This window comes from Vitis vinifera, chromosome 13 (assembly GCF_030704535.1).
Source record: "Vitis vinifera cultivar Pinot Noir 40024 chromosome 13, ASM3070453v1".
Lineage (NCBI taxonomy): Eukaryota > Viridiplantae > Streptophyta > Magnoliopsida > Vitales > Vitaceae > Vitis > Vitis vinifera.
The window spans coordinates 19,991,263-20,008,213 of NC_081817.1; the positions used below are offsets into that span (position 1 = coordinate 19,991,263).

The window sequence follows — 16,951 nt, forward strand, 5'->3', positions numbered from 1 at the left end:
TCCTACTATTGAATCTGACATATTTCAGAAGCTCTGTTGTCTTCTGCAATATCATGTTGATATATATCATGCTCACCAATTCTCGGAACATTTTAAACCTACTCAAGCTTTTCAAACTCATCCCCTTGATCTAGATCCTTCCAGGGTGATATATATCAGAAACATATATGAACCTGGCATGAACATTCATCTGCCCAGATACAAACCAGATCACAAAGGAGACGTATACTTCGCCAATCTCTAAGTATCACCAAGGAGACGTGTACAAACCAAACGGCTTATCCCCATGAAACAACAATTCCTCAAACACATTGAGTGGGAGTTTTAGGTCTTTATCTGCAATTTGACTCCAAGTTTTCATTGAGAACATCTTTCTTTCCTTAGTCTTTTGAAGCTAGTGATCTTGATAAAGTCTCTACAAACCATGTTTGGGGGTCATTGTAGTGCAAACCAAAGTGTCCCCAGTTATATGAATGTAGGCCACCATAGCACCATAGATTCATGGAGTTTCGAATGTTTCTGCAATTTGGATCAAATTAAGATGAAGTTAATGAGCTTCAAGATGAAGTACAACACACTTTTTTGCCATTTTTTCTGTGATCAAAATAATGGAGTTCGCGTTTTTCCTCCTGGAGTTTGGAGAAAAAGAGAGATACAAGAAGAGAGTGATCTTCTAATTGCTAGCTGTAAAGGTTTAATGGCATTTGTCAAATGTAACGTTCTTGGTGCCCATTTGGATGGTGCAGTTTGACATGTATTTGTTACATATTTTGCCTTGATTGAATTATGATTAATCAACATTGAACCACCACCTAGTCATGCCCATCCTGAATACTATTAAAACTCATTCGATTTTCTAGGTCTTATAGGGTGTTTGGTAATCATTCATTGACTTAATAACTTAATTTAATTATTAAATATATTAAATATATTTGATAAAATAACTAAATATTATATTTTAAAGTTACTTTTAATTTTAAGTGTTAAATCAAAGTAATTAACTTATTCTTAATCTCATTTTTTTTTTCATTTATCTGCATCTAGTTATCAAATTAATGAAGGTAAATATGACAATTTGAAAATTTAAAATGATTTTTAAATTAGCTTTATCAAATAACTTTAATACTTAAAGTAAATATTAAATAATAAATTTTAAGTAAATAACTTAAATATTATCTAACTTAAAGTCAACTTAAGTTATTAAGTAATATATATTAAGTTTTATCAAATAAGCCTTAATCAACAACTTAAATATGGGATCTCCTCTACTTAGCACTGCAATTAATGTTAAAATTCTCTATTTATTTAATGACATATAAACTTTTATTAAATAAGAATATTTACACAATGTGTATAAAAATATTTCAATGAAGTTTGTATTATCATTTCTTACTATTTTATACTCTTGAGGTATTGATTAATAAGGTCAATAATTTAATTTAGTGTAATTACTCATTACTTTAATTTTCCAAAAATATGACAAATTAATACATCTCAACCATAATATGAATTTTTATATATAGAGTACAAATGTTCATACAATATGCCATCTTTCGATGAATCTAATTCAAAAATGTAGTCTTATCTTATGATTCACACCTTCTAATCTTTTCTTATTATTTTATATTTTCTAGGTATTAATTAATGAGATCCTTAATCTAAGCAGTTTTTTTTTCTCTCTATCTATATATATAACAAATCTAATCAAATTATGTACATGGACATGTAGAGCCTCTTTTTGCATCATTTATTTTAATTAATGTAACAGATGTGTATATCTTTTTTTGCAGATGTTTAAGGGCTAATGGAGTTGTGTTTCATACTAGAGATAGAAGGGCGACAAGGTTTAATTTTCACTTTATTACATGTACGTTCCTTTGTCATGGCTTTGAGCATACATTAAGCCAAGTCATTTGAGTTGAAACGCTTATACAATACCTAAAATTGAAAGATACCTAATTTGATATTCCATATCGAATAAGAAGAAATTCATGATATTATATACATATGAGTTACTCTTAACCATGTGGATGCAATTTAAAGTGATGATGATCCATTGAAATTAAAGCGGATAATGTTTACACAATTGGAAGAATCATTATACCCTGGTGTCACTTAACTATTGAGCACCAACCTAAGCATTCCTCTATTAACTTCACAACAAGATGAGAACAAAAAATAAAACTACCCTAAATTTCTTTCATTATTTCTTATATCCTTTGTTTGGTTGTGGAGAATGTGAAGGATCAATCAAAAGTTTTGGCATTAATTTTATATCCACATTAATTGTTTCACTACCTAAACTTAACAACATATATCTATATATATAAATGATTTTTAAGTTTTGATTTCATTTCTTAGTTGGAGGATTATAGCATGGAAAAGTATTTAAGTATATATTAGATGTTGTGCACAAACTCTGGTCAATTAAAAGTTTTTTACAATATAATTAATTTTACCTTTAAAATAAATTAATATTAGATGAGTAATTTAATAGGATGAGACAATTAAAAAAAATAAAGAAGAGAATCCAGTCATTTAATAGTGTATGATATTCAACTTTCATACAATATTTTATTAAATATCTGAAATGTAAGCCATGTAATTAATTTTGTTTTTTCTATTTTTTGTGGTATTTTTTAATCCTCAATTTCTATTGAATAAATAAAAATATTGATAACAATTAATATGACAACATCTCTAGACTACCTAATGTTGTTGTCATTGTCATGTCCCAATTCAGAAATGTTAACCCTATTGCCTTTCAAAGCTCGCACATTGTGCGTTGTTAGACGGGCTTCCCCCATCTCTTAAGATTGACTAACCCATGTGCAAGTGTTGTTCACATGGAACCTTCCCATCACAATGAAATTTCAAAGATTACCCGGACCTGTCGGTTAAGGTTATAGACTCGTTGAATACATTAGTGTAACGCACATGTGCTTAAAACATCTAAAGGCATCACAGACCTATTATCACCTCAAACTTCCTTGGCCTAAGCGATCATGGTCCCTTTAAGAAGCTAGCTATAAAGGTTCACCTTCACATAGCTAGTTAGCACTCCTTTTAGTATTAGTTTTTTTTTTTGGGTGTTTTTTTGGGTTTGAAAAGACTAAAGAGCCCATCATATGGTGACGTGGCACTACAGTATTGTTGGACGCACAAAAAGTGTGAGTAACTGCATAAACTCCAATCCACGTGTAACGCATGCAAAATAAAATACATGCGACATGTGTAAAGCCCTCCAGTTTCCACACTAAAACCTCTCCTAACAAAAATTAGTACCCAAAACACCACCTCAAACAGTGGGGCATGCCTTAAAATTTGGAGGCTAGTTTAGGTATTTGAGAGACTACCACAAATTTAGTACCAAAAATACCCCCAAAAAGAGCATCATGCCCTAAAATTTGGAGGGCTTTTTTGGGATATGTAGAGAATAATGTGGGCTCAGCCATGGATTGTCTTTTTGTATAAAGTAGATGATGCTTTGTAAAGAAGAATCAAAAGCAAAAATGGTGATTAGAGGGTCTCTTCTTGTGTTATTATCTGCTATTATTGGATCAATGGCCCAAATATTTCAGTTATCTCTGGCTATTGGTTTTGTTCAACTTGCCATGTAACACCTTACAAACTTCCTGTTAAGTACATTCTTTATTGGTAATTGTCATAGGGAAATATTCTAGAAACTTTTACTATCTTATATTTAGCCTCAAACATTGTGTTAGCACAAGAATCATCTAGTGTGTCGGAAACAACTCTGATACCACTTGTTATGTGGAGACAATTGAACAATAAACAACAAAACAACAAAATAAACCAAAAAATAATTAACATGATTCAAGAATGTGCTTACATCCATGGGAAGGGAAGAAATCAACTCACTAACCTAATTTTTCTTTGCTTTCCAAGTGCCAAACCAAGGCTAAATTTATAGAATTTCCCTTTCAAGTTAAGTTACAACATCAATTGATAGCTTACAAGAGGTCAACTCTAATATTTACATATAAGACTCAAAGACAGTTATGAGAAAACAATATTACAATAGATGGAATACTCTTAGATGATTTTAGAAATACCACTTATCATCACCTGCTATTATTCCATTTGACACAACACTGCATGATTGGGATGCAGAAAACATGCATCTCCATGCAACACACATAAATTTGGTCTTGCGGGGTTATCTACTGTTCCTCTGACGATAGTTTCTGGGAGTGAATAGATTGCTTTACTCTATTCCCAAAAAAACTAACCACTAGAAGGTGTCATAAATTCTTGAAATTATGGGATCAGAAATGGTTGCACATGCAGGCTATATTTGTACAATAAGAAGTTTGAAAGAGTAACTAGTTCCAATTGATTGTTACCTCTAAAAGTGTTCCAAACCCGAAGGCAGTAGCTTGGAAAGACTTCCTTGGGATAATGGAAGTTTGTTTGCTTGGTTGATAAGAACTTATTTCCCCGTTCACCAGTGCTGGTCTCAAGACCACAAGCATTGCAAAATGATTCCACATCTAATTCCTACAAGAATGCAAATGGAGTCTTCAAGGTTCAAAAGAAATTGGAACTTTGGATGACAAATTTTAGCAATTTAATGCTAGTAAATGCAATCATACCTTCATCATCAAGAGTTTGGACAAGTGTGCAATTGGATATGGATGAAGTTTGTAGCCACAATAATTTACACATGACAATGCCAATGCTCGAACCTTTTACGGTCAAAAGAAAACCAACAAAATGTACATAAATCAGGCATGTCTTTTAGAAGCACTAAAAAAAGGCAGTTGAGAAGAACTTCTAAATAAGACCTAGTTTATGAAACAAGCTAATTGAATTTGAAAACTTCAGATGAATGAAGAAAGTGAGGAGCAATAAACCACATAAAGAAACAGTTGGTGAGAAATTTAAGAATAATGAAGTGCAACTACTAACAAAAATGAAAGAAAAATAAAACCCAAAAGCACAAGTACTCGAGTCTAGATTTTAGATATATTCTCATAAATGAAACTGGAATACAATAAATGAACAAAGAAGCATATATTTTTCAAACTGAAAAATCTAGCAAAATCAACATATTTAAGCAACCTCATTGATGTAAGGTTCAATAATGTAGTACTGCAAATAAGATGCCTCAGTTGCTGTAGTACAAAGGAAATGCTTATAATTGCCCATCCGAAATAATCTGTTACAAGAAAAGACAGATCTTTCAGTTCATGAAAACAAAAATTTTAACATTGGGTACTAAAAGAAGAGAAAAAAATCGATTGAAAAACAGAACCACTCTACATTGAGTTAAATGTAAAATGAATATAAACAATTTATATGCAAGTCGAATCTATAATAGCTTTGTGGTCACCTTAAAAGTCTCCGGGCAAAACACATTTCCTTTGACTTCAAAATGAGAGAAGGTACACGACCCAACCACAAAGAGAGTGACTCTCCCTTCAGAACAGAAATAGTAACATATTCAGAAACCAGTACAAGGCTGCAAGAGATACTGACAAAGATGAACTCAAACAAACAATGGAAGCAAGTGTCCACCAATGGTTGGTTGTTAAAGCCAAGATGAAGAAGAACGTGAAATGAGCAAAACTCAGGTTCATTCTTGTAAATAGAATTTGAATTTCGATTTTCTTTGTATAGAGCATATAGAGATATCAAACACTTTTTCAGCTGCTCCATATTGAGGTAATGAACTGAAGAAAAATTTGGCTTGCTGCTACAACTGCGAAGCTTGTGGTGGGATATAATATGAAATTTCACCTATATTATGAAACAAACCACAAGTCAGAACATAAGATGCGGCTTTTAGCTAACTCCAAGGTTTTAGGATGAGATTAAAATATCTGATCTATTATCATCAAAAAACAAAAGTCATTCATATGCATGTTTGTTGTGCATTCTATTGCTTGGCTAAAATTGTTACTAGCCATGAATTTGTTCCTTTGCTTCAAGAATTTGAATAAAAAGTGAGAGAGAAACCATATAAAATTTTAAGGAACAAATTGATGGAGTTCTTGTTAAATAATTTCCTCATTTTTCCGAATTACTAGGATAAAGAGATATAGGTTTAAAAAACTTAAAGAGAGGGAACAGGAAATACAGCTTTTGAAATATGGTTAAGAAACTTCTATGATTGGGAATTAGGAGGTGGCAGCCCTTTTTGTAGGCATATTTTACAAAGTCAGCAAGTGTACTGGAAAACTTGACATTATGGAAGAGAGCACCAATTCCCATCACATGTGGTGTGAGTTGCTTTGGTTCTATGGGTCTTTCATAACTTGGAGGGTGACTAGAAATAGACACTTAATAGTGGATAATTTAATTAGAATGGATTGGATAATAACTAATGTGCCAAGAAAGATTCAAAATCAGACCATTCATTTATCCATTGTAAAGTAGGCTTCAAGTTGTGTGATCACAGTTTCACCTCGTTTGGACTCAACTGAATAAATTATCTTATTCAATAAAGCAAAAGGAGAGGATAATGACTCAATTTTCAACATTTTATATCTTGTATACTTTGATTATTTTCTCCAACTAGGAGAGTGTTTAGCAATGGGTTGGCTAACTTATTGTATGTTGAGGAGATGAATGCTCAGAAAAAAAAAGGTAATTGAGATTATGTTTCAAGAAATTCATACCATTTCTTCATACATATGAATTGTTTGATCATTAACGATATTCTGCATGCTAAGATCTTGTCTTATTGATCTTGTCCTATCAAAGACGAAATCATGAACCACTTCAAAAGGATGTTCCGTGGCATCCAACAGGTTTAATAGGTAGTTCAAAGTCTCTTCCAACACTGGAAGTGGCCGCACATCTGACGCCTGCATGTGCTTAGTGGCAATGGTTCTGCAAAACTAGTGAGAGAGATGGAGGGTGAACGGCTTTCTGCATCAAAATATAGATATTTCATGGCATTATAAAATATCAAGGAACAAATTGGAGAAAAAGAATCCTACAATTTATAGCATCTTCATTTCTCATGCATCAAGTGTATAAATGATTATAAGCTAAGATGATGTTGAATCAGAATAATAAAAAGGACGAGATAAAATCATGACACCCAACATAAGCTTTACAAGACACACACACTATAACGTTAGGAACTTTTCCTCCTATCTAACGTAGGATATTACAATCACTCTCTCTCTCATGCAGACACAACGTTCTTGTTGTGTCCAACAGGATTGTAGGGTCAAATAAACGGACACCCATTTTAGGCCAAACAAACTCTCCCACCAAGGTCGAGGATTGACTTTGATACCATTTGTAACAACCTGCTCCCAGTTGTGTGGATATTATTTGCTTTGAGCCTAAGCGACCCTCGCGGCTTGAAAACGAATCAACAAGATTAAAAGAAATTCATACATATATAGCGCTAGGAACTTTTTCCTCTATACGATGTAGGATATTACAATTATACACTTTGACAAAGCCAAAAACAACCAAAAGAACAGACAAGACAGCAAACACTTAACAATGATTGAACAAAGATATATGTTTAAAAAACACAAATGCCACTTGTTTGAAGGCCTCTTCCTGAGTTTGAATCCACACTAATGGTAAAAGAAGAAACAAGATAAAACCTATTCTAGGCTAACTTGCCTTTGTTTTTTCCTTTTTTGTTATGAAACATAAACAGTTTTTGCAAAGAATAAAAAGTTGATTGGTGATCCTACAGCCACAATAAAGAAACAAAGAAAGCAAACAAGCAAAATAAACAAAAGCATCCCAGCCAAAATAAGAAGATTACCATTTAGAAAGCATAACACAGGCTACAACCTAGAGCACACCCAAAATTGAAACCACAGGACTCCCAAGGTCAAGAGAGAAGCAAAATTTTTACAAACCCAACAAGAGAGGTGGCAATCCTTTTAAGCAAGCTATTGTCTTCCTAGCTAGGACTCCACAAAAAAATTTGCAATATAAGCCTCTTGCTAGAGTCAAGATCCAGAAAGCATCTACTTGAAGCATTATTTTAACTGGAGTAGTTCATAAAGCATAAGTAAAGCAACAGGTTGCGGCCACCTAACAATACAAATACCAACAGAAAAAAAGGAGCTGCAACTTGAAGATTTCGCAATAGGACTTTGGTTACAATACCAATTTTAGTGACATGATGACAAGCGTATGATAATTAGCCTTAAGATTGATTTGAAGCAAACTTTGAAGTATCCTTTGATGGCAGCAGGGAGTTGTGGTGTTTTTTTCTTGGTATAGTTTCATAAGGTAAAAGCATAAGAGGCAAGGGGGTTTACATCTTGCTACGATAGGCATAAACCCTCAAGGGGTTGAGCCGTTGAGGCCTAAGCGCTCCCTAAATTTTCAATTTTACTAAAAAAATATAATTTTTTGAGCACAAGAAAATAGATAATAAATGAGTTTTTTTAAAAAAACTATAGAAAGGTTTAGCCTATTCCATACATTTTAGGAGCATTTAATGCTCATAGGAACAATAGATTAAACAAAAAAAAAAAAAAAGGAAAAAAAAAGTTACATGATAATAATAGTGCAACAACAATTGAACAAAATAAAGCACACCCCACAATAATAAGGAAAAATAAATTAATGGTGGCTCCATCAAATTCAAAAAATAAAAAATAAATTAAAAATAAAAAATAAAAAAATAAAAACTAAGAAAAGAAAACAAATGAGATAGATGTAATATCAAATAAAAATATTGAATAGTGAATCAAATGGGATCATTAAAATTCAAACAATAATGCTTTGCACATCAAGAAGCAAAGGAAAAAAAAAACTTTCAGCAAATGCTTGATCAACAACAAACACAAATCCAACAATAGCACCGATATAACAGGGGAAAAAACAAGTTTTCTACTAGAGAAACTAAAAAATCAGTTTGGCATAAACCCTGTAACAGATCAATAGCTTATTAGCATAGTCTTACTTTACAGTAGCATTAAGATAGGCTTTGGTGTCTAACACAGATACAGGTCATCCAACACAATCACATCCAAAACAAAACAAGACAAGACAAGATAAAACAAAACAAAAGCACAAGTATCAGTGCCTGAATTAGTGCTCAATAAGTGCACATGTTGATGGCTGATATGGTAAAGATGATTCAATAAGAGTATCATTGTCCGATGCAAGATGAGAAGCTAAGATGCGGTATAGAGGCATGAGATGTAGGGTTTACCTTTTTGACAGCAAGGCTTGGAGATGTTTTCCCAGGATTTCCATGTAACCTCTCAAACACAGCTAAGTCCCGAAGGCGTTCACGTTGGGCCCTTTCTCCAGCTATTTATTACAAATGAACATCAAAGATAAGAGTTGTTAAAAGAAATTACAAGGTATAAGCTGCTGAAATAATTAAACAACTTCTTTGTTAATAATTCATATTAAGCCATTGAAAATTCAATAGCAAGCAATGTGATTGCAGAAATCCTGATCAAAGAATCAGAATAAACTCATCAGGAAATAAATACAAGCATAAGAAATACACAATTTGAGTAAATAGAAAGGAGTAGACATATAAAATGCAAATTAGCTAGATCATGGCAGCATGGGTTTCAAAACATTTTAATTTGCTTGGTTGCAAAGAGAAACATTAGTCCCATCGAGTGTTTTTTCTATTTCAACCTATGGAATAAGAAAGGTCTTATGGAAGCAGGGTCGTGTAATTTGCTTTCTACTATATTAGTGGCAACCAACCTGTAATAGCAAGAAAGGAAGAAAAAAGGAAAAGAATGGTATGATGTAGTTGTGAGACTGCATACTTAAGGAATTTAGTTTAATAGAAGATGAATGTGTTTAATATGAGAGTTCTCTTGATCACTAAGCATTTGGTGCAAAAATATCCCATATAAGGAGTTGTGCAATCTAGAATACAAATACTTTAGTACCATCATCTGGATGGTAAAACCAGAATAACTATGCTCCTGAAGCATAATTATACAGCTGGTAGGAACATGATGCACAACCACCCAAATCAGCAAGACAAAGAACAGGATAGAACTTGTTGGCACAACCAAAACAGGACAAAATCCATAATAAAGTCCTCAATTACCAATCTATGTACGACACAACACCATTCGGAATGCTACAACAGATTCACATTTTACAGGAGAGTTTATAACTGCCAATGGAACATTACCAAGTAGCAGACATGTCTTATGTAGTTTGGGGGGAAAATGATTCCTATTATCTGTGTCAAGACAAGTACCAGCTTCGGAGACTCTAATCTGGTGAAAATCTCAAAATTTTCCATAAACGTAATCCTTTGCATCATAATTTGTTATTTATTTTAGTAAGGAATCAAACAATCATTAATGGAAGAAGAAAAGATATACAAGCAAGCTTGAAAAATGAGGAAGTTTCAAGAAAAATCAAAGAAAATTACATTACCAAAAAGTAACATCAAGGGGCATTGGCCAAACCTATCGAAAAAAGAGACAATACTGAACAACCCAACAGCCTACTGTATAGCTCTAGCTAATAGATCTAGGTTTTGCATACTCCATAACAGAATAAAGTCCTTCCATCATGTAACATAATATCTCTTTTTTTCCTTATAACAAATGAGAATTTATTGAGTTAAACAAGATAAAAAAAAGAGGGATGATATGCATGTATGGCAAGAAGAGAACAGAAAAGCCGCTCCATGCCTCAAGCCAATCAAAGAGCAGTAAGTGTTCTCAATAAAAATTTTCAGATATTAGCATCCCTATAAGAAAAATATAGCCATGCACCTGGCTAGCTGATCTGGGCCTCAATAGAGAAGAACAAGCAATGTCTCTAGCATGATTATGAAGCCACCCCATCTGATGAGCAATCCACTAAGGACCTTTGCCTTCAAAGAGGGTTCTAAGACAATAACAAAGGAATCCCCTTCAATAAGGAGGTTCATTACATCCAGGCAAACAACCATGTCCGAATCTTCCTCGAGTGCTAATCACTCAGCTTCAATAACCATTAAAGAGTCTGCAGTTTGAAAAACAGCCTCAAAATATCCAGTCCCTTTGTGCCATCCAGGTTCAAGGGCCTTCCCTATTCAAAGTATGTATCATACATGAAACCCCAATCTATGTGATCATAAACTTCCCCAAAACCTATTTTAAAAACCATCCCTTTGTCCTTAGAACAGAATTTTTTATCTAGGATTTCATTACTAATGATAACCACATCTAGAATTTGCCTTCCATTAACAAAAGCCCCTTAAGCTAGAGAGATGGCACTATTAAGAAACTTCCTAAAGCAACCCAAGGGTAAATTGGAAGTATTCTCCTAAAAACTAGTGACTGGGTTGACAGGTATAAAATCCCAAATCAAGTTGGACCCCTCTTTCTGAAGATCAAGATAATGAAGCTGGAATTGGTGCTTCACAACTCAGTAATAGTTCTTCACTCACCAAATTTTTGTGAAGGAACTTTGGGGTGAAGAAGTATCAGTGGTTATTCATTACCTCATTAATGTGGAAGTCTTCGATTACTTTTAATCTTAATGATTTCCCAAAAATCTCGTTAAACCTCAAATCCACATTGAGAAGACATGAAATTAGAGGCGATAAGCTCAATATCTACCACAAGCTGAATCCTACCCATTCTTCTAAGAAATCTGCCTCTTCATTTGCACATTTCAAAGTCTACAAGAAGGTGACCTCCACCATAGCAGCAATAAGGCCAACCTCTCCATGCAGCTAGTGGGGATGGACTGTAAATTCATTCTGTTGCTCATACTTTTCTCCTAGTAGTCCTAGGACGTGCAGCTTAGCAATTGCAACAAAGTTATCCTCATATCCTCTGACCAAAGCTTTCTCACATTACCCAACTTATCCTTAACTTCCATAAGTAGTAATTATGATAAAGTTATCCCCATATTTGTTGACAAAATTATTTTGCTTTTATGACACTGAACTTTGTAAAACAAGTGCTTATCATCGTTAACTGGATGGCCAATCTGAAGTTGTAAATCATTGTTCTGAACAATACAAACATTTTTTGTCAAGAATCACTCTAGCACTTGGTGACCAATGCCAGCATTTTTTGGTCAAGAACCAGCCATACATTTGGTACATTTTCTGGAATAGGAAAAACGGTGTCACAATATTACCTTTCACACCTTGGCATATATACCTTTCAAGTTGTGTGCAGACATCATCAGCCTGTCATGGGTGAGTCATCTGCTGAGAAACTGTTACTAGAAGTTGGGTAATGAATCACAAGATTGCGAAAAACTGGTCCATCACGTTAAGCTGTATCTGTTGCAAGGTCAAAATCAAATGGAAATGTCAGCAAATGAGCACTGTGCCAACTGGAAGATTGCAATTGGCAATTGGGGTTTTCTCTTCTCCCTCTCCTTCCTACCTTCCTTGTGGCCATACTGCCGAAATTCAGTGGTGACCAAATAATGAAACTTGCCTACCAGTTTATGGGCCTTATCAAGTTCTGGAACAAATTGGTACTGCAGGCCTGCAGCACACAATTCAAATCTTCCTTCCTCAGCCCACATCCACCCACCCTTCATGCTTCCTAGTTCAAAAAGAAGTTGGGCTCTGTATGGGGAGAATACATCAATATTCATACGGTCATGCACTCCCGAATCACTTCCAAAAGTAGAGTTAAGGTGACCTATCCATCCCATCTAATTTTACAGTACAAAATCATGGTTCACAGAAGTGCTTCCAAGGCCTAACCAGAAAGTAAAAAAATATAAAAAGCCTTCATCCCTACTCAACAGGTAACTGATTCACATTATGACCTCTCTGTTTTCTCTTATTTGCTCGGGAAATTAATAACAGCATCAGAGAGCCTTTGCTCAGTGTCACACCAGTATTCAGCCAATTGCAGGTACATAGGAAAGTCCATAGTTTTCTAGGCTGAAGGTGTGGTATCTGATTTTAATCCATTCAAGCAGAAGAAATAATTATGTCAACAGGCCTCTTCATTGCTACCTTCAACTGTGAAAGGCTATTTGCAACTTGAACTTAAAAAAAATCTGATGATGATTAGTACAACAATCAGACAGTCACAAAGTTCTCATTGACTGGAAGAATTTGCCAATTGCCACATAAATGGACTTCTAGGAGGCTATTCCACTCAGAAGCATGTCACCAAAGTTCTTGCCATGACAACATAGTATTAACTTTGGGGAGGGGAGGGGAGGGAGGAGGAAACATAATCTTCCAATGCATGTTCCCATACATGGAATGAACACATGCCAAAGGACTCCATAGTGTTCATCTCTACTCTATGATTATCTACATTGTGAAAATCTCTAGCATCACTTGTATGTCTTTGGGTATAACACGAACAATTTGCATCCTTTTAGCACTCCCTAATGTAAGGATAATAAATTGAATTTAGTCATTTATAATCAATATCAACACCCTATGCTGATATAGAGTGAATTCCAGATATACAATGAATTTATTCTCTGAACATGATAGGCTGGCCACCAGTCTTACCAGAATTTTCCTACCATTTGTACAGAATAGCACAAGGGTTGTCACATCAGCATGTGGAACCGGTGGCATAAAAGGCAGCAAGACAAGAAATGTCCTTATTTTGTTCGTATGAGAAGGAGATAGATCAATTTGGCCATATATGTAAGCAAAAACAAAAGAAATCCCTTTCCCTTCTCATGGAGCAATAATCATAAACAATTAAATTTCTTCTGGAGTCTTAAGATCCAGTAATTCAAGTTTTCAACACCATTTGACATTAGGATAAGTGCTCTACTCCAAATACAGTGTTTGATTACATGTAAACCTGACATGGTAAAGGAAAAGTGATAAAAGAGGTGGTAAGTCCATTTTCCATTATGAAAGATTTGGGGGAAGTAAAGGCAAAAGCGAATTTTTTTTTGGGATTCCTACATCTTCTGCAGATTGGTATCTAATAAAGGGGGGGAAATATCAATTTTATTTGTAAAATTTATGTAAAAGCCACAAAAATGACACAAACTCCAGATTCACTTCTCTTTTCTACTGTTTTCCTCCAATTTCTCGGAAACCAAACACAGAATAACAGGAAAATAGAATTTAAAAAAATGGAAAAATAAGCACGCATTTTTACCAGGGCACATGAAGGGGCAAGTTCCAACTAAGGAGAGAAGATTGCTCGGATCTTGCTTTTCTTCCTCCTCTTGCTCTGGTCTTTGTGGCTTCCCACATTTGCTTTTCAATTGGTGAGCATCCTCCAGGGAGTTACTAGTTTTTGGGGGATTCGAGGAGAATTTCTCTGAGCGGAAACGCGATGAGGATGAAGCTGGAGATGAAAAGGCAGAAGAAGAAGCAGAAGGGTTTCTCCGTTGCCTCCTGTCCATGGCGGCTTGTGCTCTGGTTTCAGCTAGGATGATCCATTTGCCGAGAGCATTTATTTAGATGATGAAATCAAGTGCATTTTTTAGATTGTATCCTATACTTATCAATCATATATTTTGTGGTCAATTATTCTTGGCACCTTAATACATAAAACATATGATAGCAATATTCTTGACTCCAGGCCTACTAGCCAAATGTACTCCATATGATTGGTAAACCGATTATATAGCCTAAAGTGACTTAATAACTTAATTTAAGTCATTAAATAAATTAAACATGTTTAATAAAATAACTTAATGATATAAAATAAAAAACAACTTTAAGTAATAAGTACAAACAATTAATTTATTCTTAAATTCATATTTTTATTTGACATTTTTTACCATAATTTATCCCGTTACCTCTAGGATCTTTTTTACTACTCCACGACATTCATTGTTACTTGATCTCCTTTGCCTTAGTTCTAATTTATGAAAATAAATATATCAATTTGATAATTTAGAATAAATTTTAATTTAATTTTATCAAACAGTCTTAATAAATTATAAATTAATTTTATTAAGTAGTCTTAATATTTAAAATAAAAATTAATAAGTTTTAAATTAACAACTTAATTATAATTTAACTTATAGTCAACTTAAATCATGAAGTAATAAATATTAAATTTTGTTAAACACCCCTTAGTTTTTTTCCATCATTAATATCATTTAATGAGAGCATAATTGTTTTAGACCTTTATTAAGTATTGAATTACTTATCTTATTTTCTATTATTATGGTAGCACTCGTCTTATTTCCTATTATTATTATAGTATCATGCCTCATAATAAACCTATGTTTATGGGTCCATTTCATGTGAAATTACTCTCTCTCTTACTATAAGAGTAATTATAATATAAATTAAATTTTTTTATGTCAAATGGACAAGATGATCCCAATATTAGGAAAAACAATCTCCACTTATTGAGTATTATAATTATAACCTCATTTTAATATAGCTACCCTTATACCTTTTTTTTTTTTTTTCCAATAATTGTTTGATTATGAAATGTTGATAAAAACAATGGAGCGTATTTTTGTCCAAAAAATGGAATTTATTGTTTTTAAAAAATAGAAGTGATTCTTATGAATATGTAATTGTTTTATCCTTTTAAATTAAATAATCTTATAAATTAAGGTTATTAAAGTTATGTCATACATGGTATTAAAGTTGAAAAAACAATTTCCATGTTATTTAATAATACTAGTTGGTTACTATTTTTGTCATAAAGGGGAAAAATAACAATTTCTCATTAGGGATTCCATTTATTTTCATTTTTTCTTCTAAATTTATGAGTTGTGACAAAAATTATTTAGAATTTTGCCCTCGCCAATAAGGTTGAACTAAAGTCATCACAAAGAATTAGGCAAGGATTTTAGAGCTTCTAGGTTTGAGGTCATTAGAAAATGAGGCTATTTTCAATTATTCATTAACGCTACGTATTGGTTGTCACTACCACTTTAGTTTATGGTTTATGTTGTTCATTATGTCTTTTAGATAATAATATTAGTTTTAGATTTTGTTTGAATTGGTTTTTGACAAACAAAAAATTCTTCTTAAAACTCAATTAAAGTCTCTATTAAGAAATCTTGTTGCAAGTACTAACTTATGAGTTAAAAAGTGCTTATTATGAAAGTGAATGTTACTTCCCCTAAAAACTTGATTTTGGCTTCTATAGAAATTTCATATTTAATGAACTATATTAATACTAATATGTGAATATTAGTCTTGACTATAACTGTGTTGAGGTTTGAAAGTTGAAGGTTTGACCCATAAGTAGTGGACCTTCTTTTTTAGTTGAAAGACTAGTTTTTAAGCAATAACTAATGTGATACTTAGACTAACATGAAAAGATTCTTGTTTGACAACTGTTTTCAAGAACAATTTTTTATTCTTCAGAATAAAAAAACTAAGAAAACATGTTTGACAACCAAAAACCATTTTTTATTTTCTGCTATAATAAAATAAGGTGTTTTTAGATAACATCTTTTAACTGTTTTATGTTATTTTTACTTATTTTTTAAGGGTTGTCTTAAAAAATAATTATATAAACATGTAGAATGATTAAAAATAAAATACTAGACATTAAAAAAAAAAAATTTAAAACATATTTAACAACATTAAAAACATGTTAAAAATATTTAGGGTTTCCAAACAAACTTTTGTTCTACAAATTAAACATTAAAGAATAATTTTCAAAAACTATTTTTCAAAATTATTTTTAAAAACAATTATCAAACAGACCTTTAAACTCTGTTTTTTTAGGATTGTTGTGTAGTGTAACAATTAGAGGAAATGAGAGAAGTTTTCAAAAAGAAAAAAAAAAAAGGGGTTATGTAAAAAAGCAAAAAGAAGGGTTTGTTCTCAAAGTTGTATCTTTTTGGGTTGCCTTTCCTTGTATATTGTTGACTTAAATGTCAAGGTTACTCTCCATCATGTTTTGAAGACTTATATGTAGAGATTTCTCCAACTTTTATAAGCTTGACAACATGCTTGTTGTGTGTGTGTGTGTTTTAAATCGCTTCTTTAATATTTGTAATACCATAAGTTTCGAGTTAAAACACTATATAGATCACTGTATTCCCATTTTTTTATTAATAGAAGAAAGTTACTTCATGA

The 16,951-nt window shown here is 32.8% G+C and overlaps 2 protein-coding genes across 11 annotated transcripts in view; one reads left to right on the plus strand and one right to left on the minus strand.

Moving 5' to 3' along the window:
• The window catches only part of LOC100254420 (putative disease resistance RPP13-like protein 1), a 33,979-nt gene that overhangs the window by 9,264 nt on the left and 7,764 nt on the right, over positions 1–16,951 (plus strand). The gene's annotated exons all lie outside the window — the stretch shown is intronic.
• Positions 7–14,441, minus strand: LOC100852775 (SAC3 family protein C). Of its 3 annotated transcripts, none has more exons than XM_019217664.2 (9): positions 14,046–14,388; positions 9,170–9,270; positions 6,645–6,866; positions 5,542–5,763; positions 5,357–5,442; positions 5,086–5,182; positions 4,617–4,709; positions 4,368–4,521; positions 7–519 (listed from the first exon to the last, which is right to left on the minus strand). In XM_019217664.2, the coding sequence occupies exons 1-9, from the start codon at positions 14,293–14,295 to the stop codon at positions 500–502; spliced, it is 1,245 nt and encodes a 414-aa protein (XP_019073209.1). In that variant the 5' UTR covers positions 14,296–14,388; the 3' UTR covers positions 7–499. The 3 variants fall into 3 exon arrangements, with proteins under 3 accessions (XP_019073209.1, XP_019073210.1, XP_010645524.1); XM_019217665.1 differs by lacking the exon at positions 7–519 and adding an exon at positions 12,105–12,229 and having other exon boundaries at positions 3,813–4,521; positions 14,046–14,160; XM_010647222.3 differs by lacking the exon at positions 7–519 and having other exon boundaries at positions 3,813–4,521; positions 14,046–14,441.